Source organism: Megascapheus bottae, chromosome 6 (genome assembly GCF_031878675.1).
Source record: "Megascapheus bottae isolate mThoBot1 chromosome 6, mThoBot2.hap1, whole genome shotgun sequence".
NCBI classification, from domain to species: domain Eukaryota; kingdom Metazoa; phylum Chordata; class Mammalia; order Rodentia; family Geomyidae; genus Megascapheus; species Megascapheus bottae.
The window spans coordinates 45,158,088-45,184,803 of record NC_143514.1 but is presented as its reverse complement, the minus strand read 5'-3'; the positions used below and the strand labels follow the sequence as shown (position 1 = coordinate 45,184,803).

General features: G+C 37.6%; 1 protein-coding gene and 1 pseudogene across 4 annotated transcripts in view; one reads left to right on the top strand and one right to left on the bottom strand.

Annotated features, from left to right (window-relative positions):
- Fggy (FGGY carbohydrate kinase domain containing) overlaps window positions 1–26,716 on the top strand; it is a 635,483-nt gene that overhangs the window by 388,506 nt on the left and 220,261 nt on the right. For all 4 annotated transcript variants that reach the window (XM_090333735.1, XM_090333733.1, XM_090333734.1 and 1 more), the window contains one exon: window positions 23,294–23,409. In XM_090333735.1, coding sequence (XP_090189861.1) covers window positions 23,294–23,409 — 116 coding nt within the window. The remainder of the gene's footprint in view (window positions 1–23,293; window positions 23,410–26,716) is intronic.
- On the bottom strand, window positions 13,569–14,023 carry LOC150061740 (10 kDa heat shock protein, mitochondrial pseudogene; annotated as a pseudogene).

The window sequence follows — 26,716 nt, the reverse complement described above, 5'->3', positions numbered from 1 at the left end:
TATTTTGGATCCCTTTACTTTGGATCAAGTCCTCACAAAACTGAATCTCTCTCTGTGATTTGATCTCCTGCTTGATTTTGAGCACCTTGAGAAAAATAGGCCTTTTGCAGTTTATATGTATATTTGTGGAGCTCAAACAGCAATCAGTAAGCACTTCAGACATTTCAGTCAAATCTCTTATCCTGACATTATGGATCTTTGAGACCAGGTAAATTCCTCATTGTGGGCTGTCCTTTTAAGCCCTGTGAGATGTTGAGTCCCATTCCTGGCCTCTACAGCCCCAGTCAGAAAAACTGTTTCTGCATATTCTGGAATTTCCCTGATAGGTAAAATCCTCTTGATTCAGAATCATTAAAATTCAGTGAAGGTCAAGGACCTTGGAGTAATCTTCACATCCACAAAGACATTTCCAAGCCTGGAAGGGCTGCTTGTGTTGCAAGGACTAGGATGCATTTCCTAGGTCTCAGTGTACCCAGCACTGAGGGTGGGTGGGCTCTGCTGCTCACAAGTTGTCTGGAGTGGTAGCAGGCTTCCCCAAGGATTAACAGAGAAGATCTCTCCAGAGGCAGCTCTCCCTGGGTTATGCTAATAAGCTGTCTGGCTTAGTAACACCTGGCAAAATCTCACTGGTTCTTACCAAAAATGTACCTTTGTGAATTTCCCAGCAAAGCAGGAGATGCGTTCTATTCTCTGTCTCCCTATTTCCAGATGTGTCACTGGTGACACATAGAGCCCAGGAAGAACTCTGTTGGAAACCCACATCTTATTCTTGGCCAACCTCACTGTTGTGATTTTTTTTTTTCCCCCTGTCTAAGCCAGTGTGGGCAGAATCACTCATTTACTAGTTGGTACCTGGATGTCATTTTACTGTTAAAATTCGAATGCTTAATTCTACAAGGAGAGAAAGTTATGGGTGTTCTGGGTTAACAATGATTGGCGATAATGCTCCCTGCTTGCAGTATCTTTATTATTAATAAGAGAGATGGAGACAGTAGGGGAGGAAAAAACTGGAGAAAAATGAGGGAATGGTGACACCTTTCAAAAAGAGATGAACTAATTACCTCACTTATGTAATTGTAACCTGTCTGTTTATCACATTGACAATGAGAGAGAGAGAGAGAGAAAGAGACAGGCAGAGAGAGAGAGAGACAGAGACAGAGACAGAGACAGAGATAGAGAGAGACAGAGAGAGACAGAGAGAGAGATGGATTCAAGATCCAACGTTTATTAGCTGTGCCATTTCAGGCAATGTCCTTAGCTTCTTGGGCTTTTCTTTGTTTGTTTGTCTGCAAAATAGAATAAGAAATTAGTGTAATAAGTTGTACAACAAGATTTAGTGTCGTATACTCTCAGCATGCCTTGATTATCCAAGAAAATTGTGCAGCATGACTGCTTGTATGCCCTGGACTAAAAATTCCATAAAGTCAGATTGTAGGACTGTCTTACTTTTCCCCTGTAGTTTCCCAGGACCTAGAAAGTATTCTGTAAGAACATAGTGAATCAAAGCAGAATTAAATGAATTGGAATCCAAAAAAAAAAAAACTATAGAAAGAATCAACAAAACAAGGAGTTGGTTCTTTGAAAGAATTAACAAAATTGACAAACCCTTAACAAAGTAGTGTGGCAGTTCCTCAAAAGACTAAACATAGAGCTCCCCTATGACCCAGCAATTCCACTACTTGCATTTACCCAATCATCCAGAAACAAGAACATACTAAATCCACCAGCACAACAATGTTCATTGCAGCACTTTTTACCATAGCAAAGATATGGAACCAACCTAGATGTCCCTCAGGTGATGAGTGGATCAACAAGATGTGGTATTTGTACACAATGGAATTCTATGCTGCTGTCAGAAAGAATGACATTGCCCCATTTGTTAGGAAATGGAAAGACTTAGAAAAGATCATATTAAGTGAAGTAAGCCAGACTCAAAGGAACTTGGGCTCAATGGTTTCCCTCATTTGTCATAATCGGTAGAAACCTTGGGCTCTCCTAGCAGAGATTTGCAATAGAGCAAAACCTTGATACAAAAGGCCATATAATAGGACGCTAAATGAAAGGATCTCTTTTGAAAGTGAGAGGTTGGAATAAACTCTATCAAGCTAACGGACCCCATAAACAGGCTGGAGTTGCCATCCTCATATCAGATAAAATAGACTTCAAACTAAAATTAGTAAGAAAAGACAAAGAAGGTTACTAAAAGGATCTTTCCTCCAGAAAGACATAACGATCCTAAATATTTACACACCCAATCCCAGAGCTCTGAACTTCATCAAGCAAACGTTACTTACACTGAAACCATACATAGATCGAAACACAGTGATTGTTGGTGACTTTAACACACCACTCTCATCTATGGACAGATCAACAAAGCAAAAACTCAACAGAGAAACTTTAGAACTGAACAACTATATAGACCAACTAGATCTAACAGACATCTGCAGAATATTCCACCCAGCAACAACACAATATACGTTTTTCTCAGCAGCACATGGAACATTTTCCAAAATAGATCACATCTTAGGCCATAAAACAAACCTAGACAGATTCAGAAACACTGAAATTTTTCCCTGCACGCTCTCAGACCACAAAGGCATCAAATTGGAACTGAACACACATCTCCACCAACGAAAACCCTGTAACTCATGGAGACTGAACAACACATTGTTGAATCACCAATGGGTCACCAAAGAGATCAGAACAGAAATCCAACAGTTTATGAAATTTAACAATAAGGAGCACACAAAATACCAACTCCTTTGGGACACAGCAAAGGCAGTACTCAGAGGAAAATTTATAGCGCTGAGTGCCTACAACTAGAAGTTGGAAAAATCGCAGACCGACAAGGTAATGTCTCACCTTAAGCTCCTGGAAAAAGAGCAACAAACCAACCCTAATCCCAGTAGAAGAAAGCAAATTATTAAAATCAAAGCAGAATTAAATGATTTGGAATCCAAAAAAGCTATAGAAAGAATCAACAAAACAAGGAGTTGGTTCTTTGAAAGAATTAACAAAATTGACAAACCCTTAGCAAATCTTGCCAAAAAAAGAAGAGAGCATATCGAAATAAACAAAATCCCAGACGAAAATGGTAAAATCACGACAGAAATTACCAAGATCCAGAGTATCATGAGGGAATACTTCTCAAACCTTTATGCCAACAAATTTGAGAATCTAGAAGAAATGGATGAATTCCTAGCCAATATTAACATACGCACACTGAACCAAAAAGAACTAACCCAACTCAACAGGCCTATTTCAACCTCTGAAATAGAAATGGCAATTAGAGAACTTCCACCCAAGAAAAGCCCAGGGCCAGATGGATTCACAGCTGAATTCTATAAGGTCTTCAAAGCAGAGCTCATACCAATACTCCTCAGGCTTTTCAATGAAATTGAAAATGAAGGTTCTTTACCAAACTCATTCTATGAAGCCAGTATAACCCTCATCCCCAAACCAGACAGAGATTCATCAAAGAAAGAGAACTATAGACCTATTTCTTTGATGAACATCAATGCAAAACTTCTCAACAAAATACTGGCCAACCGTCTACAACAACTCATCAAAAATTATATACTATGATCAAACTGGATTCATCACAGGGAGGCAAAGCTGGTTCAACATACACAAATCAATTAATATAATTCAACACATCAACAGGAGCAAGGACAAAAATCACATGATTGTCTCAATAGATGCGGAAAAGGCATTTGACAAGATCCAACACCCCTTTATGTTAAAAGCTCTGGAGAAACTAGGAATCCATGGAACATTCCTCAACATAATAAAGGCTGTGTATGAGAAACCCACTGCTAGTATTACACTTAATGGTGAAAATCTAAAGCCATTCCCTCTAAAATCAGGAACAAGACAAGGATGCCCACTCTCTCCACTCCTCTTTAACATAGTATTAGAATTCCTAGCCAATGCAATAAGGCAAGAAGCAAGCATAAAGAGGATCCAAGTAGGGAAAGAGGAAGTAAAACTATCCCTCTTTGCAGATGACATGATTCTGTATTTAAAGAATCCTATAGACTCTACTCCCAAGCTCCTTGAGCTGATTCAAAACTTTGGAAGGGTAGCAGGCTATAAAATTAACCCTCAAAAATCAACTGCCTTCCTTTACGCCAACAGTGAGAGGAACGAGGCAATAATCAGGAAAGCAACTCCTTTCACAATAGCCTCAAAGAAAATAAAGTACGTAGGAATTAGCCTAACTAAGAATGTAAAGGACCTTTTTGATGAAAAAAGAAAAAGGGAATTAAAGCAGAACTAAGGAAATGGAAAAACCTCCCATGCTCCTGGATTGGAAGAATCAACATTGTGAAAATGACAATCTTGCCAAGGGCTATCTACAAATTCAGTGCAATACCCATCAATATCCCAATGGCATTCTTTAAAGAAATAGAAGAGCCAATTCAAAATTTCATATGGAATAATAAAAGACCCCGCATAGCAAAAACACTTCTTAGCAGAAAGAACAGCGCTGGAGGAATTTCAATTCCAAACTTTAGACTCTATTACAGAGCTATAATTCTCAAAACAGCTTGGTACTTGCACAAGAACAGGCCTGAAGACCAATGGAATAGAACTGAGGATCCAGATATTAAACCACAGACCTATGGCCACCTAATCTTTGACAAGGGAGCCAAAAAAATAGAATGGAAGAAAGATAGCCTCTTCAACAAGTTGTGCTGGCAGAACTGGTTAAGCACCTGCAGAAAACTAAAGTTAGATCCTTCTTTGTCACCCTGCACTAGAATTAACTCCAAATGGATCAAAGACCTGGAGGTAAAAGCTGACACACTGAAAACTTTACAAGAAGGAATAGGAGATACACTAGGCTTCCTTGGCACAGGTCGAAACTTTCTTAATAAGCACTGAGAATCACAACAAATCAGAGAAAGGCTGGATAAGTGGGACTGCATTAAACTGCAGAGCTTTTGTATGGCAAAGGACATAGCTAGCAAATTAATTAGGAAGCCTACAGAATGAGAGAAGATCTTCACCAACCATACAACAGCCAAAGGCCTCAAATCTAAAATATATCAACAGCTCAAAAAATTGAATCACTCCAAAAATAATCTCCAAAGAAACAACCATCCTATTAAAAGATGGGCCAATAACTTAAAGAGAGTCTTCTCTGAAGAAGAAATAAAAATGGCCTATAGACACATGAAGAAATGCTTAACATCTCTGGTCATAAAAGAAATGCAAATCAAAACAACTCTAAGATTCCACCTCACTCCAGTTAGAATGGCCAGGATCAGGAAAACGTATAATAACATGCTGGAGGGGATGTGGCCAGGAGGGATCACTACTACACTGTTGGTGGGAGTGCAAACTCATTCAGCCACTATGGAAAGCAGTATGGCAGTGCCTCAAAAGGCTAAACATAGAACTCCCCTATGACCCAGCAATTCCACTACTTGGCATTTACCCAACCATCCAGAATCTAGGGCATACTAAATCCACTCGCACAACAATGTTCATTGCAGTATTATTCACCATAGCAAAGATATGGAACCAACCTAGATGTCCCTCAGTTGATGAGTGGATCAACAAGTTGTGGTATTTGTACACAATGGAATTCTATGCTGCTGTCAGAAAGAATGACATCGCCCCATTTGTTAGGAAATGGAAAGACTTAGAAAAAATCATATTAAGTGAAGTAAGCCAGACTCAAAGGAACTTGGGCTCAATGGTTTCCCTCATTTGTCATAACCAGTAGAAACCTTGGGCTCTCCTAGCGGAGATCTGCAATAGAGCAAAACCTTGATACATAAGGCCATATAGTATAAAGCTAATTAAAAGGACCTTCAGGATATTGAAACAAAAGCCATATAACGAATGATTGTTGTGTTTAATGTACTATGTTATCTCTCATCTCCTTTGCTGTCCCTTGGGTATCTCATATTGTTACAGTACATCACTTTGTTATCTGATATATTGAATTTATTTGTATTTGATTAGTTGAAATTTGATAGGGAAGGGGGGAAAACCAAGACGGGGGGGGGCAGTGGGGGGGAGGGTAAAGGGCACCAAGACATGTGAAATGGTATCAATGTATGTGAATTAATGCACCGTCTATATGGCAAATATCATGTAACCCTTTTATTAATTACAATAAAAAAAGATGAGGAAAAAAGAAAAAGAGGCAAAAATATCATTTACCATTGTAAAATATTAATATTACATAATTTGTTATGGAGAAAAGATATACATATTTCTCATAAATCTATTTCTCTTTTTATTTTTCCAAGGCCTATCAGTTAAGACGGAAGAAAAGCATGTATTTACCTTTACATTAAAATTATATTTGGAGCTAAAAAAAAAAAAAGGCCGTATAGTAGGACGCTAAATGAAAGGATCTCTAGGATATAGAAACATAAGCCATATAATGAATGATTGTTGTTCTTAAGGTACTATGTTATCTCTCATCTCTTTTGCTGTCCCTTTGTTATCTCATATTGTTACAGCATCTCACTTTGTTACCTGATATATCGGATATATTTGTATTTGGTTATTTGAAATTGGATAGGGAACGGGAGAAAACAAGATGAGCGGTGGGGGTGGGGGGAGGGAAATGGGGACCAAGACATGTTAAAGAGTATCAATGTATGTGAATTAATGCACCTTCTATCTGGCAAATATCATGTAACCCTTCTATTAATTACAATAAAAATATATGAAAAAAAAAGAACATAGTGAATGACTGACTCCTTGACAGAAATGGAAAGTCAGAACCTGAGGTCCTTCCTTTTTCTCATTGGGGGATCAAGGAGGGGCATGAGAGTGTGGTTTTTGTGTTTGTACAACTGTAACAGTTCAACTTAGGTTTACTGTGAATCATAAACTCCCATTCCCACATAGGTAGGACATATGTACCTATACTTATACATTTAGATAGGTGGGATACCTATAGCAAATATACATATATAGCTAGAATGTACACAACAAATCTGAGACAAGACAAGGTGGGAGAGAGGCCCAGAAGGGCAAAACAGCTTGCCCTTCTGTCTTAAGTCTATGCATGCTGCTATGAAAGATTACGAGAGATAGGAGTAGCTTCTGTACAGCGAAAATGTATATCTCACATTGGATATTGGGAAATCAAGACCCAGGTTTTGTAGATTTGGTGTCTTATGAGAGGCCTTCCTTTGACCCATATAATATCCTAAAGCATCTATGTTCTTGAGAGATAGTCTTATTTGACTCAAAAAATAGGCGCTTTCTTCCTTCTTCATTGTACAACTCTCATGTTATACAATGCCTGATGTTATTCAAAAATAGCTCCCTCTGAAGTTTAGACATTTCATAGGTGTTTTAAAAAGTAAATAGCTATCTTTAGTGTTTATCTGATTTGTAAAGTCTTTTTTGAGTATGACATTTTAAAAAATGTCAAAAAATTAGAAACGAAAATCTACTGAGCATGTTAGGCCCCAGTGACTCATGCTTATAATCACAGCTACTCAGGAAGATGAGGTCAAAGAACTGAAGTTCGAAATCAGCCTGGACAGGCAAATCCAAGAGACTCTTATCTCCATTTAACCAGCAAATAGCCAGGAGTGGAGTTGTGGCTCAAGTAGTAGAGTACTAGCCTTGGTTAAAAAAGCTAAGGGACAGAGCCTGGGTCCTGAGTTCAAGCCCCAGTACCAGCACAAACCAGATGAAAAACAAATATACCTCTTCTGAAAGTGCCACAACCATTTTGAAAGAACCCAGCTGTTCTTTCTCTAGGTAATCAGCTCTTGTGTTGGTCTCTTGTGGATGTGTTACTTTGCATTCAAGGCCAAACATTGTACATGTTTGACAGCTATCAGGTAATTGCCTCAATGGTAATTTTCCTATATGAGAAATTATGTTTAAAAATGCCAAAATACTAACATTTATTCCATTGGAATGAGAAAATAATAGGAAGTACATTTGTTTTGACTCAAGGATAGCTGTCATCCGCCTTTCATGTAGAGACTTCCATACTGGGTTACTTACATGATCCCAGGTTTTCTTATTTTCTCAAAACAAGTAACTTTGTTCAGATTAGGTACAATTCAGATACCCTTATGTCTCTTTCTTTGTTTATAATGTTTGTAGTGTTTACTAGCTAATTTACCAGTTTTTTACTATTCACCTCAGTCTGTTTCTTTGCGCCTAATTTTTTTTGTAGCACTTGACAATTTAGTGGTAACTTGATTTATTCATTTTACTCTGTGAGCATTTGTGTCTCTCAGGTATTTGTTATTGCCTCTAGCTCCTTTCAAAGTGATTGGTGGACATTTCCTTTTTTTCTAATGGGTTGACACCTTACACAGAATTTGTATTTCATAGACACTCAGTATGTTTTATGACATACAATCCCTTAGCCTAATTTTGTTTAAGTTCTAAATACTAAGTCTCGGTGATTATAAATAGAGATTCCCTTCTTGAACACTCATTTGTTAAATCTTTCAATTAAAATATGATGTAAAAATCAATCTTAATAAAGAAAAAAAGATTCTCAAAAAATCTAAGGAAAATTAGTGTGTTTTATGTAAATAAAACTATAAATTAAGCATCACTATCTTTTATGAATTTGAAATTCTTTGAAACATTTTCCTTCAGTAATGTTCTTTTGTTGAGATTGAAGAGGTTACATTTAGAGTGAAATGGACCACAGAGTCTTTGAACCAGAATACTATTACTATTAATAAAAGGACTAATAGTCTTCTGTATAAAATTTCCTTGCTTCAAGCCCAACTGTTAGTCAGCCATGTGTTATGTCAGGGCTGTCCTTTCCTTAAAGAGTTTCTAAGAGAAGACAGTCTCTTCTCTTATACCAAGACATCTCCTCCAGTCCTTTAAGGTAGGCAGCTTCCCTCCAAAACTAAACCTTACTGAAATTTATGCTCCCTGCTTTTCACAGAAATGAAAACCAGCTGTTTCAGCTGAAAATATTTTTCTTCATAAAGATGGTTATTCCATCATTCTATATCCTTCTCTTCCCTAGGCATAATTTTCTTTTCCATCTTGACATTTTTTTTTGTTTGCTTTTTCCAAACCATAAAATGCTACTGTCTCAACTTACTGATCCTTTGCCTAAATGAAATTCGGCTGGGTATGATTAGTAAGTGATTGCTCATTTTAGGTGTACTTAGGACTATGTCTCATACCATTAAAATCACTCAATTTGCCCAACCTCAGGAGTAAATGGAATACCCTGGTCCCAAGTCATACATGGCAGGATATTTTTAAGCTTGCTATCAACTATTCCCATCTTAGTTTCTCCAGTTGCTAAATTTATAAGATATGATTTATTTGTTATAAAGTGCTTTGCAGGATTCTAAAGAAACAAATGATGCACAAGGGAATTAGATTGAATTCAGGCCACATATATTTTTTCTTCCCAGATCTGGTTTATATATAAGCCTTAATAATTTCTCAATTAGAAAAACACATGGTAATTCTAATGGAGATTTAAAAAAAAAAAGAGAGAGAGAACATGATAGACTCCAAATGTACTTTTACCTTTTCATATGGCTTCCTGCTTAAAGCCCCACAAGCTTCTTCTTGCTAGTCACTAAGAAAGTCTATCTACCAGGCTTCTTCCTTTGCTCACTTATTTTAGTGAAACTGTTGGTTTACACTTCAGCAGAGGTTTCTGGTCCCATTTGTTTGCTGTTTCTTTTCTTTCCTTTTCTTTTCTTTCTTTCTTTCTTTTTTAAACATGAGCTCATCTGAAAACTTTGCATATGGACTGAGTTGCAAAGGTGGACCCAGTTCAGCATCCAAAATAGACCGCCCCTGCAGGAATCAAGTTGGTATTAATATAAGTGGCTGTTTTTTAAAGGTGATGCCAGTAAGCCGCTCATGTTTCAGTGAACCTCAAACATCTAGCCTTACAAGGTAAAACATGGTGCACAGTGTGACATCTGGGCTTCCAGTCCAGTGAAGGAGAGAACAAAACCCATTAGCAGTGTTCAGTGCTGCAATAGGGAGCCAAGAAGACACAGAGGGACAAGTGACACAGCTCTGGGTGAACATCCAAAGGAACTGACCTTTGACCTCAGGAGGGAACCAATTCAGGAGATAAATGCAGACCATGAATAAACTTGTCCTGTTTATCCTATGTTCTCTAGAATGTACAGTTGGTCATGTTTTCTTATTTTATCTTTCAATATATTTTTGGTTGAAGTTACTAGAACTTCTGAGCAGTTAATATCTCTATTTTTCTGTGTTTCTATTAGGCCTACTGAAAATCTGACATTATTATTATTTTGAGTCACTCTCACTATATAGCACAAACTAGTCTTGAATTTGTGATCTCACTGCTTAGCTCCCAAATGCTGAGATTACATATGTGGACCACCACACCTAGACCTACATTACTTTCTATGTTCTCTTGCATACACCTGTTTTTCTTATACACCTCTGTGCTATTCAAGGGAAGAGCTCTTGAGTGTGCCATCAGTGCTATGCTTAGTGCTGACGTATTTTGGAAATGAATGAAGCTCTTTAAAAGTATAGAACATTCTCAGTAGTTTTGTCTTTAAGTGAACAGAGAGGTAAAGGTTGGTTTCAACGTTGGTTTCTAAGTTCAAAATATGACATAAAATGATTTTCTATTTAATTTTGTGTGTGTGTGATAGCACAGAGAATTGAGCCTAGAGGTTTGTGTTTGTTAGAGAAATGCTCTATAACTTAGGTCACATACTTAGTCATTCTGTTTTGTTTTTGATATAGCATATTGTAACTTCATCTGGACTTATCTTAAACAATCAATCATTTCTTCTTCCTTTTTCTCTCCTTTTTGGTTGGTCTGGATCTTGAGGAGCTGGACACTGTCTCTAGCCTCTTTTGCTCCAGGCTAGTAGTCCATCATTTGAGTCTCAGTGCGATTTCTGGCTTTTTGTGAATATTTTATAGGAGATAAAAGAGTCTCATGGATTTTTCTACCTGGGTTGGCTTTGAACCATGATCCTCAGATGTCAGCCTCCTGCATAGTTAGGAGTACAGGCATGAGCTACCAGTGCCTATCTCTCTCAAGCTAAATTTATAGGTATGTACCACTAGGCCAAGCTTCTCAATTCATTTTTATGTTGATTTTAACAAAGCTCTGCTAGATTTCCTGTGACATTATTTCATTTTATTCAAATCATAGTCATCAAACTGAGACTTAAAACATCTATCTCTCTGTAGGGTCTTTACTAGTATCTGAAAGCAAGTTTTGATTTGAGTATTTCTTATTGATATTTTCTTTTTGAAAAGTAGCTAGGAGGTGATTATTGTGATGCTGATGAAAATTATAAAAACAAAATAGCTTCTTGTGGGGGGGTTGCTATTTGAGTTACAATAGCACTTAATCCTTTAATTTATGAGGTAAGTACTACAATTACCCCTTAGTTGTGAAGGAAAATGAGGAGCTTTGGGGCTGTCTTGATAATGAATGATGGCATCTCTCTATCTGATCAAAATCCTGCATTGCCCATGATCAGTCATGCCTTCCATGTGGCAGCAGGAAAATTACAAGTCCTTAGGAAGTCAGTTATCCTATTTCTTGTCCAGAGCCAAGATCATTTGAGCTAATTACACTGTCTAGATCACATTTTCCACTACTTTGTTGATCCGGTGAATACCTTTTCACATTCAGGATTCACAGCTTCTGCAGTGATTCTGGTAGAATGTTTCCTTAACATTTCCAGGTAGAGTTTCTTCTTCTGTGGCTCTTGTAACTTCTATTCTGCCTGCAAAACTCTTTATGTTACACCTCTTGCTAAGGGGTTAGACCACAAGGCTAATTGGTTCCCTTGCTAGTGATCTCTGCTTCCAATAGTGGATCTTAAGTGTCTTCCTCCCCTGACACTATTCATCCCTTGAGGCAAAACAGCTGATGAATACTATGAATGTGTTAATGGCCTAAGTCATGCATTTCCATGTTTTTGAAAGTAGCAAGTCTGTGTCTTCCTTCTGAAGAATAGCCATTGCTTTTCATTTCTGAGGAAAGGTAAGAATCTAGTTTAGACTCTTTATTTTCTTTTCTTTTACACTCTTTCTTTCTCTGCCCTTCTTAGTTATAAGACATTGTCAGCCAAGAGACTGCAGGTCTACATACTTGTAGTTCACCAACTCTAATAATATATTACCTTATTTGGAAAGTCGTCATTCAACTCTCCCTTTTGTGTCAGAGAGAAATTGTTCTTTGCTATAGTCTCAACTCTGGAGTCAGTAAGTAGGCAGATTCTGGAGTGCTGGAGCCCTTGGTATTGTAACTGAAGCAATCATAAATGGAGACCGTCTGTCATGTGGAGCACAAAAAGAAACAGGGTAAGAATGCCCCACACCACATTTGCATGTTGCATCATGGGAATAGAGTGACATCATTTGATAGAAAAAGAAGACTAGAAATATAAAGTCTTTCTAGTACTTTTAGGTATTTTCACTAACATGTGTAGAGCTGGTATTCTTGAAGAAAATCAGAGTATCTGGAGCAGGGGGCATTGAACAAAGGACATCATGCTATCCAAGTTCTTTATGTGGTAGAAATTTCTTTCTCTTTCACCGCTCTCATGAAAGATAGGTAAAGAATATTTGTTGTGTGCCTACAATATGTCAGGCACTGTGCTGAACTATAGTATATATTATAGTTATTTCTGAAAGAGTCTATAAAGGTAATTCTAGCTTGACAAGAAGATATTTATTTGATTATTTGTTTATGTGCTTATTCATACTGAAGAATGTGCTCAAGTTAATATTATGCTTGCTGGATCATCTTGACAGAAATGAATTATAAAGTAGCCTAATAGCCAGACATAACTGAGATGCACTGGGCCTTTGTCAGGAATTGTCTGATTCTAACCCTATTTTCATCCTCTGCCAGGAATCTTACATTATCTCTTCAGGGCAGAGCAGTCTTCAATGGGTATTTATTAATGTAACTTGGTTTTCCTTGCTTTCCCCTCTACCCAAATAGTTTCTTTAGAATAGCATTATGTTTTTTTTTCCTTCCCCATATTATCAGTTACATTAGACCCCAGGCATACCGATATGTACAGGCTATACTGCTTCAGAACCATTCAGTACTCTACTTCACAAATGATAAGTGTGGGATACCACTGTTGACTGAGGATGTTGAAATATAAGGATTATGACAGACTGCTCTTCATCCATGTTGATACACAGTATGTTATCACATAATAGAGTAGAACAAAATGTGTTGCCACTTGAAAACATATTTTAATATTGGAGTTTGTGAAATTCAGGGGACTTTTCTGAGTCAGTTTCTTATGTTCTCAAACTTTTGTAGATTATACTAGGGCACAGCGATCTTTAGGAACGAGTAGATATTGCCGAAGAAGCTAGCCAGCACCAGGGTGTGAGATTCAGGAGAAGGGGATTTGGAAGAGGGTGGATGAATCATGGATCATGTGTGTTGAGGGCAGGGGGCGTCATGCTATCCAAATTCTTTTTTTTTCCTATTTACCATCAGTTTATTCTAAAAGGCACATGTGGAAATTATTTACATGATGAAAGATCTCAGAACTTGCATGGAACGGGCAGCTTCACATGATGCTACTTCAGTGGTGTGTTCACTATACATACTTTCCAAGAATGTCACCATCGCAAATAAGAAATAATCCTTGTCATCTAGAACTACTTTGGTGCCTCCATATTCTGGGAGAAGAATTTTATCACCCACTTTCACACTCACTGTCTGAATCTCTCCATCCTTTCCTTTAGAGCCAGATCCCATGGCCACTACTGTGGCTTGCAATACTTTTCCTTGAGACTTTTCTGGAAGCAACATGCCTCCTTTGGTTACAGTTTCATCTGCACTCCTTTCGACCAGCACTAGGTCAAACAGAGGAATAAACTTCCTAAAATGCTTGTCTAGCCATGACTCCCTCCGTCACTCCTGGGACTCTGCTCTCAGGCCAGTGCTGCAAGGAGTGACCCACAACTGGGCTTGGAGACACGTGGAAAGGCCGCCCACCATGCCACCATCCAAACTCTTAAGCCATGCTCCTAGTCGACAGTGAATCTTCATGTGGCCATTGCCAAAAGACTAAGATCAAACCTCCCAAGATGCCAGACAGAGTGAGCTTTAAAGTATTGTGTTGGGAACTGTAATTACTAGAGTAGAGAAATAGCTAAGGAAAAGACAAGGGAAAACTCAAAGATGAACCAGAGTGGGTTAATCTGATGGTGCAATTACAATAAGGCCTGGTTTTGATGGATTTTAGCTATTGGTAAAAACAGAAGGAGCAGAAGCTGCTGAATAGAAAACCTTGGCCTTACCCTGAAGTTGTACTTCTTAATAAAGAAGCCTAAGGTAGGGTTTTAGGTTTTCTTTATTTGCGTGTGTGTATGTGTGTGTGTAACCTGGTACCAGGACTTAAATTCAGGGCCTTGAGTTTTCTCCTGGCTTTTTTGTTCAAGGATGGCAGTTTACCACTTGAGCTGTACTTTCATGTATTGGCTTTGTGCTACTTAATTGGAAATAAGAGTCTCTTGGGACTGTCTTTTGCTTGTGTTTGTATTCCACTCACAAGATGAAAGGGGATTGGATTTCTGATGCCCAGTACCTGTGCTGGGCCGGAGACCAACCAAGATGGTTTGGGGTCAGTGTGGGTGGCTCCTGTGGGTGTGTGTGTGATGGCAGGTGGGCAGGCAGATGGAGGACGGGGTGGGGGTGGTGAGATTGGTTTGGTTGGCACCTGAACTCAACAGCCTGTTTCTGGGACTGTCCACGCACCAGGGAGGGGACTTGAGGAAGTGATTGACCATGTAGACACTAGCCGGCCCACCCTGATATTCCTGGAGAAAGACTGACTGCCACAATCCAAGCCACGCTCAACACACCAGAAGAATTCATTCTATTTATTTCTTCTCCTTCTTTCTTCCTCTTCCTCCTCCTCCTCCTCCTCCTCCCCCTCCTCCTCCTCCTCCTCCTCCTCCTTCTCCTCCTCCTCCTCCTCCTCCTCCATTCTCCTCCTCCTCCTTCATTGTGGGGATGTAATATATAGAGGGCTTACAGTTACATTTCTCAGGAACAGGATACCTTACTTTTCACTCACACATCGATACCGCTTCTCACGGTTTTGTCCCTGTTTCCCTCCTTCCACCCCCTCCCACTCATGTCTTTTTCCCCCCTCCCCTTCCATATTTCAAATAAACAAAAACGTATATACAATTAAAAAAAAAGTCTCCTGGATTTGTCTGCCTGAGCTGGCTTCAAACTTGGATCCTTACATCTCAGCTTCTGACTTGAGCCATAGCATCTGGCTTCAATTTGTATTTCTATAAGTCTTTTAATATTGAATGCTTTGTAGGTACCAAGTAATACTGTTTCATTGTATTGAATCTACACAGTATTTGTAGATAGTTGAGGGAATCCATTATGAATTTTTCACTTAAAAATTATTGGGCCGGGAGTTTGGCCTAGTGGTTAAAGTGCTTGCCTAGCATGCATGAAGACCTGGATTCGATTCCTCGGTACCACATACACAGAAAAAAGCCAGAAGTGGTGCTGAGGCTCAAGTGGTAGAGCTCTAGCCTTGAGAAAGTCCAAGGACAGTGCTCAGGCCCTGAGCTCAGGCCCAGGACTGGCAAAAAAAAAAATATCTTTAAGGGGCCGGGAGTTTGGCCTAGTGGTAGAGTGCTTGCCTACCATGCACCAAGACTCGGGTTTGATTCCTCAGTACCACATACACAGAAAAAAAGAAGCCAGAAATGATGCTGTGGCTCAAGTGGCAGAGTGCTAGCCTTGAGGAAAAAGTCCAAGGACAGTGCTCAGGCCCTGAGTTCAAGCCCCAGGACTGGCAAAAAAAATTATCTTTAAGTAATCATACAAAGGAGGTGACATTTAACAGAGCAGTTCATAAATATGGTGCATCTTTATTGGTGTCACCCCTTTTCAACTGTCCTACCCACCCTTTTATCACCCCTTCCCATATTTTTCTTAATTTTTTGGTATATACAAGGAATTTTTAATTGCATTCTCTCCTTTCCCCCACTTCATTTTTCTACCTCTCTCCCTTTGGTTCCTTTCTTCCCTTTGCATGTACCCCTTTCCTGAGGCTGATTTTATTGAGTGTTGACCTAGCCCTTCTAATTTATACACTTACACACAGAGATATGTTATTTGAGCTCTTTATAGAATCTGTTATATTTCAGCTAATTAATTTGTAACCACTTGCATACCACCCAATATATCTACTTACAGATTTATAGGTACATTCTATGTACCACAAATGAGGGAAAGCACACAGTCTTTGTTTTTCTAGGTGTGGATTATTTCACTTAACATTTTTTCCCAAGACTTTCTATTTCCTTACAAATATTACAATATCATTCTTTCTAATGGGTGAGTAAACTTCCATTGTGTATATATATATATATATATCATATTTTCTTGGTCTGTCTTGGCTGATTCTATAACTTTGGCTATGGTAAATAATGCTACAACAACCATTGCTTATGTTCTATTGGATAAATGCCCAGGAGTGGAATTGCTGAGTCACTCTTTGACTGGACTCTGAACTCTAAGCAGAAAGATATAATATCTGTTCCTGGAACATGAGAAGAGCTTAGTTCATATTGGTTAAGTGAGGTGGGAGAGAAGGAAAGAGGAAGAGTACTTTTATATACAGAAAGCAACCAACTGGAAGATTTGCACTATGAAGTTCTCAATGAAACCTGTGTTGTTCCATGATGTACCTAACTTCTATCCCTTTGCACTTATACTTCTTCATCTGAAATGTTCTTCATCATCCCAACTCTGAAATTTATTCTTCATTCCCACTAATACTTGACTTTGCTTTTGTCTCTTTTTTTCCATGTCATCTTTCATCTGACTAATACATCCTTTCTTTAAGCTTCTTAATAAGGGGCTGGTAACTGTTAGCTTTGGATGTCCTTGAAGTCATGATCATTTTATGATCATGTTTCACAGTTTATTTTTAATTATGTGACTTTATAGCTGAACTGTCAAAAACAGTCTTCATTTGGACATCATGAGAGTTAGTCTCATTGTCCTTGTGTAGTTGTCTAAACTATTCAACTCATGAACATGTTAACTTTTACTAGTAGTATCTACCTAAGGTAACTGCTTCTTTTCTCCATTCATCTGTTTTGATTTTTGTATTTATCCATCTACTAAGAAAGTGAGAGGGCTGGGAATTAACTTAGTTGATACTCAACAAGGTTTGTTCATCAGCACTTAGCGCATAGCTGCCCACCTATACACAGAAAAGATAGACAAAGTAACCCAGAGAAGTTGAATATGACTTCATTGTACTCTTATATATTATTTAATTGGTCATTATAACTTAAAACTACTATAACTATTCTACAACTTTTTTCATGAATAAGCATGATAAAGAATGTCATTCACAAGTATAGTCTGGAAGTAATCAGGACAAAGTTTGAACTTCTGCCCTGCTCTTTAATGGTATGACCTCAGAGGAGTTATTCAGCTTTCCTGTGCCCAAGTGTCCTTCCCTGTCATTTTCTTTACAAGTTCATTGTGATATTCAATAATCTACATACAAGACCAGTGCACTTCACACTTAATAGAGACTGCTTTGCCCTTTCTTTTCTTCCTCTCAATGGTGCCCCTAATTGACATTGCTTTTAATTAATTTTAGGAGACAAGTAAAAATTTATGAATGCAGGGGCTTCACCAAGGTGTTAAAATGTTTTGATAATGATTATCGGATCTCTTAATTTTGACTCAGACCTCCCCCTCCCTGTCTTCTCCCCCTCTCTCCCTCTCTCTTCTTCCCCTCTCTCCCTCTCTCTCTCCCTCTCTCTTCCTCTCTTTCCCTCTCTCTCCTCTTCTATCTTTTTCTCTCATGGGAAAATTCCCTCAACTCCATTATTTATTCCGTTCTTTCATACTCCCCACATTGTCGGGGCTACGCTTGAACCGTGTTATCAGCAGGTCTAACTGAAAAGGCAATTTAATATCGCCCTGTGTTACATCACTGCATATATTATTTTGGTCTGTCATGGACCTGTCAGCAAGTCTTGATGAAGTACAGAGCCAATAGTAACAAGGCTGAAATCTGACAGCTCTTTAACAGAAGCAACTCCACTTGGTTCCATGGTATTTCTTCAGAAATAAGGCCTTCCTTGGTCTCTTTGTTGATGTAATTAGCAATCCAACCCCAGTCATTACATTTCTCCTTGAGTGGTATCTTTAGTGCTGGTAATTCATTCTGTTGCATGCCTTGGAAAAACACAGCCATCATATGGTCCTGTGATGTACCAAAGGCTGCAGCCAGAAATATCTTGGTAATTTATCCCCAAACTCAACTTTAATTGTTCTGTTATTCACTAGCTTGTTCGATTGAGACTCTCCAGGTTCTGCATTCCCCAGGCAGAGAACAAAAGGTTTCCCTTGAAAGTAGGGGTCTGGCAGTGTCAGTGCAGTGAACTGTCTATAAATATTGCAGCAGGGCGGGCTTGGTTTTCTCATAGTCTTGGAGAAATGCTTGAGAATGATCAGGTTCCTGGAACTCGGCAGGCTTGTGCTTTTGATTTGTGTTGTGCTCTGGCTAAATCAGGACAGTCAGAACTTCCCCTAGCTTTTTTTTACCGAGGCTGCTTTATGTTGTCTGTATGGATGGTATTTAGTGGCTCTTTTACTGTTTATTTTTATATGTTGAGGCTTCTTCCTCCTGAGGAAACTCTGATATGTATTCAGTACTCACTGACATGTTTTTTTTTTTAAACAAAACATAAAGGTAGCAATAATTGTAGCTGTTACCATGATGACCATCAAAAATTAGATTTGCTTTTACTCTGTTATTTTTCCCCTACTGAGACTTGAGTGGTTGGTCTAGGTTCTTCTTTCAGTATCCTTTGATCTCTCAATTAGCTTTGTTTATTTCTTTTTTACTGTTGTTGTTTTGACTTGGTGGGATTTTGTGTTTATTTTGAAATTCAACATTTACTTCTTGGATTAAATGAGACTTTCAGGCTTAAGTCTTACTTCAACTCAGTGTAATAATGTACCTGTACTGTATTCACTTATTTATCACATTTCCCTCATCTGTTCTTTTTTTCCATTTCCTTCATAAGCCATCCTAGAATTCCTGTTATTCTCATTCAGGGTCATGGGTCTATTCTCCAAGCTTCTTAACCCTTCCTTCATGATTTTTCCTCTTTTGTGTCTTTGCTGCTTTGGGTAAGATATTCATTTACTTTGTCTTTCAGAACAGTAAGTTAATTTCCAACAGGGCCAATTAATTTATTTTTAGCTAAAAAAAAAAACCCAACTTCACATTTTCACTAGTACTTTGTCTTTACTCAAGGAGAAGATGATGGTTTCTGTGTCTTTCTCTTTCAGATATTTGCTAAAAATCTTTGGTCTTCAGATATACTCCCTGAAAGATGCCAATTCTGTTTTTAAAGGCAGATCCCTATTATCCAGTAGTAGAGATACAAATAAAGTGAATCCTAATCATACTTGGACAGTCCATAAGCAGGATTGAGTTTCCAAAGATATCTTCAGTCATAAGACTTGGTGATTCAGTCATCTTTACTCCATGAACACTTTCTAGCTACTTATTCTAATTTGCTATAAGTAGTAAACAATGATGCATTCCTATTTATTTCTCTTATTGTGAAAGTAAAATATATTTGGGCTAATTTACTTACATTGTAAAATGTTAACTATTGCTTGTTTGCAAACCACAACCAGTGCTCAGAGTAGAACCTAGAGATCATTTGGTTGCCTAATAAGAGTCTTCCTTAGTTTGTGCTCTGGCAAGTGGTTCTTTTGATCCTAGCTTGATTCATTCACTGGCATCTGGGCTGTCTGATCCAACTTGATCTACAACTACCTAAGTGTATGTGCTCTAGATTTTACTTGTTTGATCATTGCTATATACCTCTTCTCTTTGATCCCCCTTCATGTGACTAGTAGGTAGCTCAGCATAAACTTCTCATGGAGGTGCCAGAGGTACAAGAAAGCAGTAATAAAAAAAAAAAATGAAGCATTTTTAAGCCTCCACTGGGAAGTGATATGTAGTCACTTCTGTTGAATTCCTTTAGCTAAACCCAGTCAGTCAGAATTCAAAGTGTAGAGATAAGAAAAGTGGCCCTTCCCTCAAAACAGGGCCTGTACTGTAAGGAGGAGGTTTCTATACTATCAAGTTATATAGCAGAGGATGTAGATATGTGGAAGGGTTTACATCCCAGAACATGTTAACCTCCCGTACATGTTAAAAAACTGTACACATATTTGTAATTTTCCATGATACCTTAAAGGAGAGCCATAAAATTGACTTGCAGATAGTCGGGAAGGTGGATAGAAGAACTGAATTGGAACTGGATAAAAAGGAAGACTTGTAGCTTGCCAAGTAGACAAAGATGAATGGGAGGAGCAAAAGTCAAGTAAGATCCAAGAAATAGTCAAGAGTAGAGGAGCAGAAGTCTCTATTAAAAGGGCATTTGGAGAGTTAAGATTCATGTTATTTGCTAGATTACTGGAAATAATCCTTCTACATTGTCTTTTGTTTATAACTGCTCTTCCCAGTGAGTTAAGAGAGCTACCAGATAGTTGACATTTCAGACATTGTGCCAAGTGGGAGTTTACCCACTCTGCATCCCTCAGAGTAAGCTGCCTTAAATGAGGCGTGTGTATATGTGTGTGTGTGTTATATGGGTGTGTGTGTGTGTGTATGTACATATATATATATATAAAATGTGTGTGTAATGTACATATGTATTTATCTTTTAAAATATCATAGGCTCAATAATTTCCCTTATTTATCATAATCAGTAGAAACCTTGGGCTCTCTTAGCAGAGATTTCCAATAGAGCAAAACCTAGATACATAAGGCCATATAATATGACTTTAAATGAAAGGACCCTTCAGGATATAGAAACAAAAGCCATATTATGAGTGATTGTGATTGTTGTCCTTAATATACTATGTTATTACTCATCTTTTTTGCTATCCCTTGGTTATCTCATATTGTTACAATGTTTTATCTTGTTATCTGATATATTGTATATATGATTCTTTGGTTTTAGAAATCGGATAGGAAAGGGGAAAACAAGATGAGGGTTTGGGGTGGGGGAAGGGAAATGGGGTCCAAGACATGAGAAAGGGTATCAATGTTTGTGAAGTAATGCACCTTCTATCTGGTGAATAGTAACCCTTCTATTAATTACAATAAAATATATATGAAAAAATACTTTTTAAAGTATATTGGTATCACTTAACACCATTCTGTGTGTTCTGGCACTTATGCCACAGTTGAACACATTGTTAATGAAAAATGTCCTTTCCTGTGTGGGAGGGCATTTTAAGAGTAACATTGTTGTTTTTGTTAAAAGAGTTTCTGATTTGTTGGAAGAGAAGAAAAAGTAGATAGGTAAACAGTAGGTATCTGCCTATGATAGAATTGTTTGCACATGGGAAAAAGTCATTTACCAACAAGCCCTCTCCCTTGAGGCCTCCTGAACAGTCTGAGCTGACACAGGAACACTTCTAAAGGGATTGAATTTGGTACAACAGGAAGAAGCAAGGCAGGGAATTGCACAATGGAAAAGAGTGGTGGGCACCGTCAAATCACACAAATGGGTTTAATTGGGGTTTATGTAACAATGCTCATTTTTTTCAAACTTCACTGAACAAAATACAGAGAATATATTGAAAAGTAATATTAGAAGGGGATAGAGGGAGGGAAATGGGGGCAAAAACATGAGAAGGGGTGTCTGTGTAAGAAGTAATGCACCTACTACCTGGTGAATGTAACTGTTACCCCTTTAAATATTACTCTGACAATAAAAAAATTAAAAAAGGAAAATAGGTTTCAATGAAGATATATAAAAACAATTAATTACAAGGTATGATAATTAGAAATGATAAAATATACACTTATGCTCTGGGATCTCAGAAAAATAATACCTAACCCCAAACTGGAATTTCAGCTTATATGGAAGTATAAGTTTGGATGATCAGGGTAAGAAGCTGAAAGAAGAAATTGCCAAGTTTCTGGACACAGGACAGAGTCATAGAAGCTTAAGAAAACCATTTCCAGTTATGTTTGTTATGAGATGCCATTTATTTTTTAAAATGTCTTCATATGACAGTTTACTTGGTTAGAGCAACAACCATGCACTTAAAAAATCTTAATAATAGAGAATTTTTTGTTTATAAATTTTATTTTCAAGATGATATACAGAAGGGTTGTAGTTATATACATAAGGTAGTGAGTACTTTTCTTGTCAAACATTGTTACTCTCCCTTGTTTTTCTCCTACTTCCCTCCTCCCCCACCCTCCCCCCACCAAAGTTTTATGTTCACTGTTAGACAATGTTTGATCTAAGCCTCAATGATTAACAACTAAGGCTAGTATTTTGTTTGTTTGTTTTTTGCCAGTCCCAAGGCTTGAACACTGTCCTTAGGCTTTTTCCTCAAGGATAGTGCTCTAGCACTTGAGCCACGGCACCTCTTTCAGATTTTCTATATATGTGATACCAAGGAATCAAACCCAGGTCTTTGTGCATGCTAGGTAAGCACTCTACCAGTAGGGCAAACGCCTGGCCCCTAAGGCTAGTTTTGCCTTGGCCACAATGCCATTTTTATTCTCATGCTATTTTGTAGCAAATCCCAAATAATGTATCATCTCATACAAATATTTTAGCATATATCTCTGGATGATAATGAATAGCTTGTAACATTGCCACACTTCTCAATGTTATGTTTAAAGTTTATTAAGCTAATTTCATCAAACAGCTAATTAATGTCTTACAGTTATCTCATAAATCTATATATGTGTAGATATAAATGCAAATATTCATTGTTTGATCAGTAGCCAATAAAGAGTTGAAAATTTTCTGAAAGTGAAAGAATGGGCTACTAGTGATAGGCAGATCTCCAGGAAGACCTTTGGATCAAAACAGTGGTTCAGGCTTTTTTACTTTTTTGGGGGGGGGGGTGGGGGGGTCAGTCATGGGACTTGAACTCTTGGTTTGGGCCCAGCCCCTGAGTTCTTCAGCTCAAGGCTACTATCCTACCCTCAGGCCTTATCCTTGAGCACTTCAGCTCAAGGCTACCACCCTACCCCTTGGGCCACAGCGCCACTTCCATTTTCTGGTGGTTAATTAGAGAGAAGAGTCTCAAGGGCTTCCATGCCTAGGCTGTCTTTGAACTGTGATCCTCAGATCTCAGCCTCCCAAGTAGTGGAAGTGGTGCATTCTTAACTTCTTCAGTATTTCTGAAGATAATCTGGTTGATACTTACCAAAATATGGAGGAAACATGGTTCATTGTTTTTTCCTTTGTCCTCTTTCTCTAGGTCTCTCTGCTCTCTGGTGTGTAAATGGACATACTCAGCAGATAAAGGCTGGGATGACAGTTTCTGGAAGATGATTGGTTTGGAAGACTTGGTTGCTGATAATTATAGAAAAATAGGTAAAAAATCTGAAGAATGGTCACATCTATCTTTATCTTTCTATCTATACATATATGTATACACATATTATATATGTATTATAATACATATTTTATGTATTGGTGGATTGATGTATATATATATATAACATATTGTTAGTTTTGTTTAAATTATAATATTGGAACCCCTATTTTTCTACTAAGACTTGGTTTTCTAAAATGAACCAGATAGAATCATATATTATCTGAAGATGGGGGGTAAATAAAGAGAGGAATGGTGGGTGAATACAGTTTTAATACTTGACATCCATATGTGAAAATAGAACTGGGAAACTTTAAGAGACAAATGGTGATGGGATAGGTGAGAATAAGAAAGAATGGTGGGAGGAGTGACACTGATCAAAATGTATTGTACATATATGTGGACATGTTTTATTGAAACTCTTAGTACAACATTTAAAGATAATTTTTAAAATATTATAAATATACCAGAACATAAGAAATATATAAATCAAATGAATCAGTTTTGATGACTTTAGGCCAACTTTACGTTTTCATGATTAATTGAAATAAGAATTCATGGACTTTTCTGTTGAGGTCTGGCTTTGAACCATGACCCTCAATCTCAGCCTCCTGTGTGGCTAGGATTACAGACAAGAGCCATGGGTGTGCATCTGTACCTGTTTATGCATCTTGATTCTATACTAGATTGTGAGTTATTGAATGAACATAAGGCTTTTCACTTACTTTTGTGTTCTCAGTACTAGCAGAGGGCATATCACATCTTTATGGCTTCATTATTCTTTGATTATTCTTTGGTTCATGTTTTTTAAATCTAAGTATATTCTTGATTGTAGGAGCACCAGTTGTGCGCTGAATCTACCTTCACTTTTGATTTTCTGATTATTTTAACATTTTCCTCACACTCTGGTTTCTCTTTAGATCGTATAACCTCTTGCCTTTTCCCATTGCACATAAGACACATGTTTGATTAGTATATTAGCTCTGCTAATAGGGCGAAACCTAAAGAAATGTTCATTAAAAGTCCATAATGTTAATCTGGCAGAAAATTTTCAGAATAACTTCATTAGATTTTGCCTGTTAAGTTAATGGATTTTTAATGGATGTCCTAAGGAGGCATATCATTAACCAGAATATTGCCATACATGTATTAAAATATACTCATTCATCAAAATTAATTATGAAATGTTCCCCTTGATTTTCATTTCTGGTTACTTAAGCTTAGATTTTCAATCTGAACCCAAAGCAGAAGAGTATTTACTCTCAGTTTGATGTTCACAAATTCCTCTCACCCTTCCAGACAGTCTTTGTAATTCTTGGAACTATGTAAAATGAATCTCGGAAGCCTCCCCTATAAAGTGTTAAATATTTCCAGTGGCCTCATTGCTCATCAAAATGTGGGCAATATAGCACAAAACCTTTTAGCAGATTTGAGCACTGAGTGTGGTGGACTTGAGCATTAATACAATTACCATAATTTGCTCCATGTGGAGCTTTTAGCCAAGTCTTTACCAGCCTTCTCAGCTCATGCAGTAAATAAATGCTTTCCCCGAAAACTGAACACCTCAGCAACTGATGGTCTTATGGCAGAATATTTTTGATATAAATTATTTATGAAGTGTAAGTTAAGGATCAAATGCAATATTTATATAGTGCATTTCAAGGACAAGGGGAAAATTTACAGTGTTTTAAGTAACTACATGCAAGTTTTCAAAGCTGAAATGTTACTACTTCATGCTGTCTTTCAAGGAGGTATTTGAATAGTTTGGTTTGGGAACAATGTACACAGTAAGAAAAAATAACCTAATGAGTGACAAGAATATACCAGGAAATTTCTTTATAATTAAGCTCCTAGTTAGTTTAATATTCAGAATTAATGGAGGAAGCTCAAACCTAGCACATTCATTCTCCCTTTTCTCCCTCCCTCCACCCGCCTCTTGTGATGTTATCTCTCCCTCTCTCTCTCTCTCTCTTTCTCTCTGTTTAGTGGAGGATGGGTAAGAGGTTACCCACCTATAGTCCAATAAAATGATCTATTTCCGTGAATTTTGACCTTCAGTCCCATGTGAATCCATGTGAATCATTCCCAGGTTACCTATTTAATCCTAAACATCTATCAAAAGTGAACAGGAAGGAAGAGATCTGCAAGGAGAAGGGACCCTTAGGAAGATAAGCAGCATCCCACTTGTTCTAATCGATTATCCAGGCTACCTTTCAGCAGGTCTCAGTTGCCATTTTAATTCTTGTGGAAAGCACTTTGGTATATTTTTCGAGTAGGCCAGTTTATGAAAACTCATACGTAAAAGATGGCTGAAATATAGAGTATTGTTTGCCGTACAGAGTTTCATTATGTAAAACAATTCAATGTTACCTTACAGATCATTCATTATTTGGGATCAAGGAAATCACACAAAATAGAAATATAAGGCCTGAGTAGATAGAGTTGGTGACTGTTCAGAGAGAAGCAGAAATGCATATAAAGTATACATGGAAGAAGATACATTTTTGAGGGAAACAGAGGCTATCTTTTAAAGAATGGTTTTCTCTTCTCTCTGAGACTATGTTTTAAACATTAGACAATATGGATACAATCACCTGGCATGTAGTAGACATCGATGAAATATTTGTTGAATGAATGAAAATATATGTGAATGAAGGATTGATTAAATAAATTCCATCTAGTCTTTTATTGTTTTAACACTTAATAGAATTTCATTGGATTCTTTAAATGATAATGCTAGAAGACAGAGATGCAACAAATTTTTGACATCAATTCCTTGTTCATAACAATCTACTAACAAGTACAGGAGCTTGACTACTTCAATCCAATGCTATTTCTTTATAAAAATTTCTTTCATTGTTATTATAAAGGTGATATACAGGGGCTTACAGTTATATAAGTAAGGTAAAGAGTAAATTTCTTTTTGAAGAGTTCACCCCTACCCTCGCTCTCTTCAAGTTTCCCCCTCTCATACCTACCCATATGTTTTATAGTTCATTTTCAACATAGTGTCCAGTGAGTGCCACTGCTGCATTTGTTTGCTCTTTTTCCTTCATTTCTTTTTTCTTTTTTATTATAATTAATAGAAGGGTTACATTATATTCGCCAGATAGAAGGTGCATTCCTTAACCATCATTGCTACCCCTTCTCATGTTTTTGTCCCTATTTCCCTCCTCTGCCCCATCCCCTCATCTTATTTCCCCCCCTTCCCTATCCTATTTCAAATAAACATATATACAATATATCAGATAACAAGGTAAAATACTGTAACAATATGAGATAAGCAAGGGACAACAAAAGAGATGA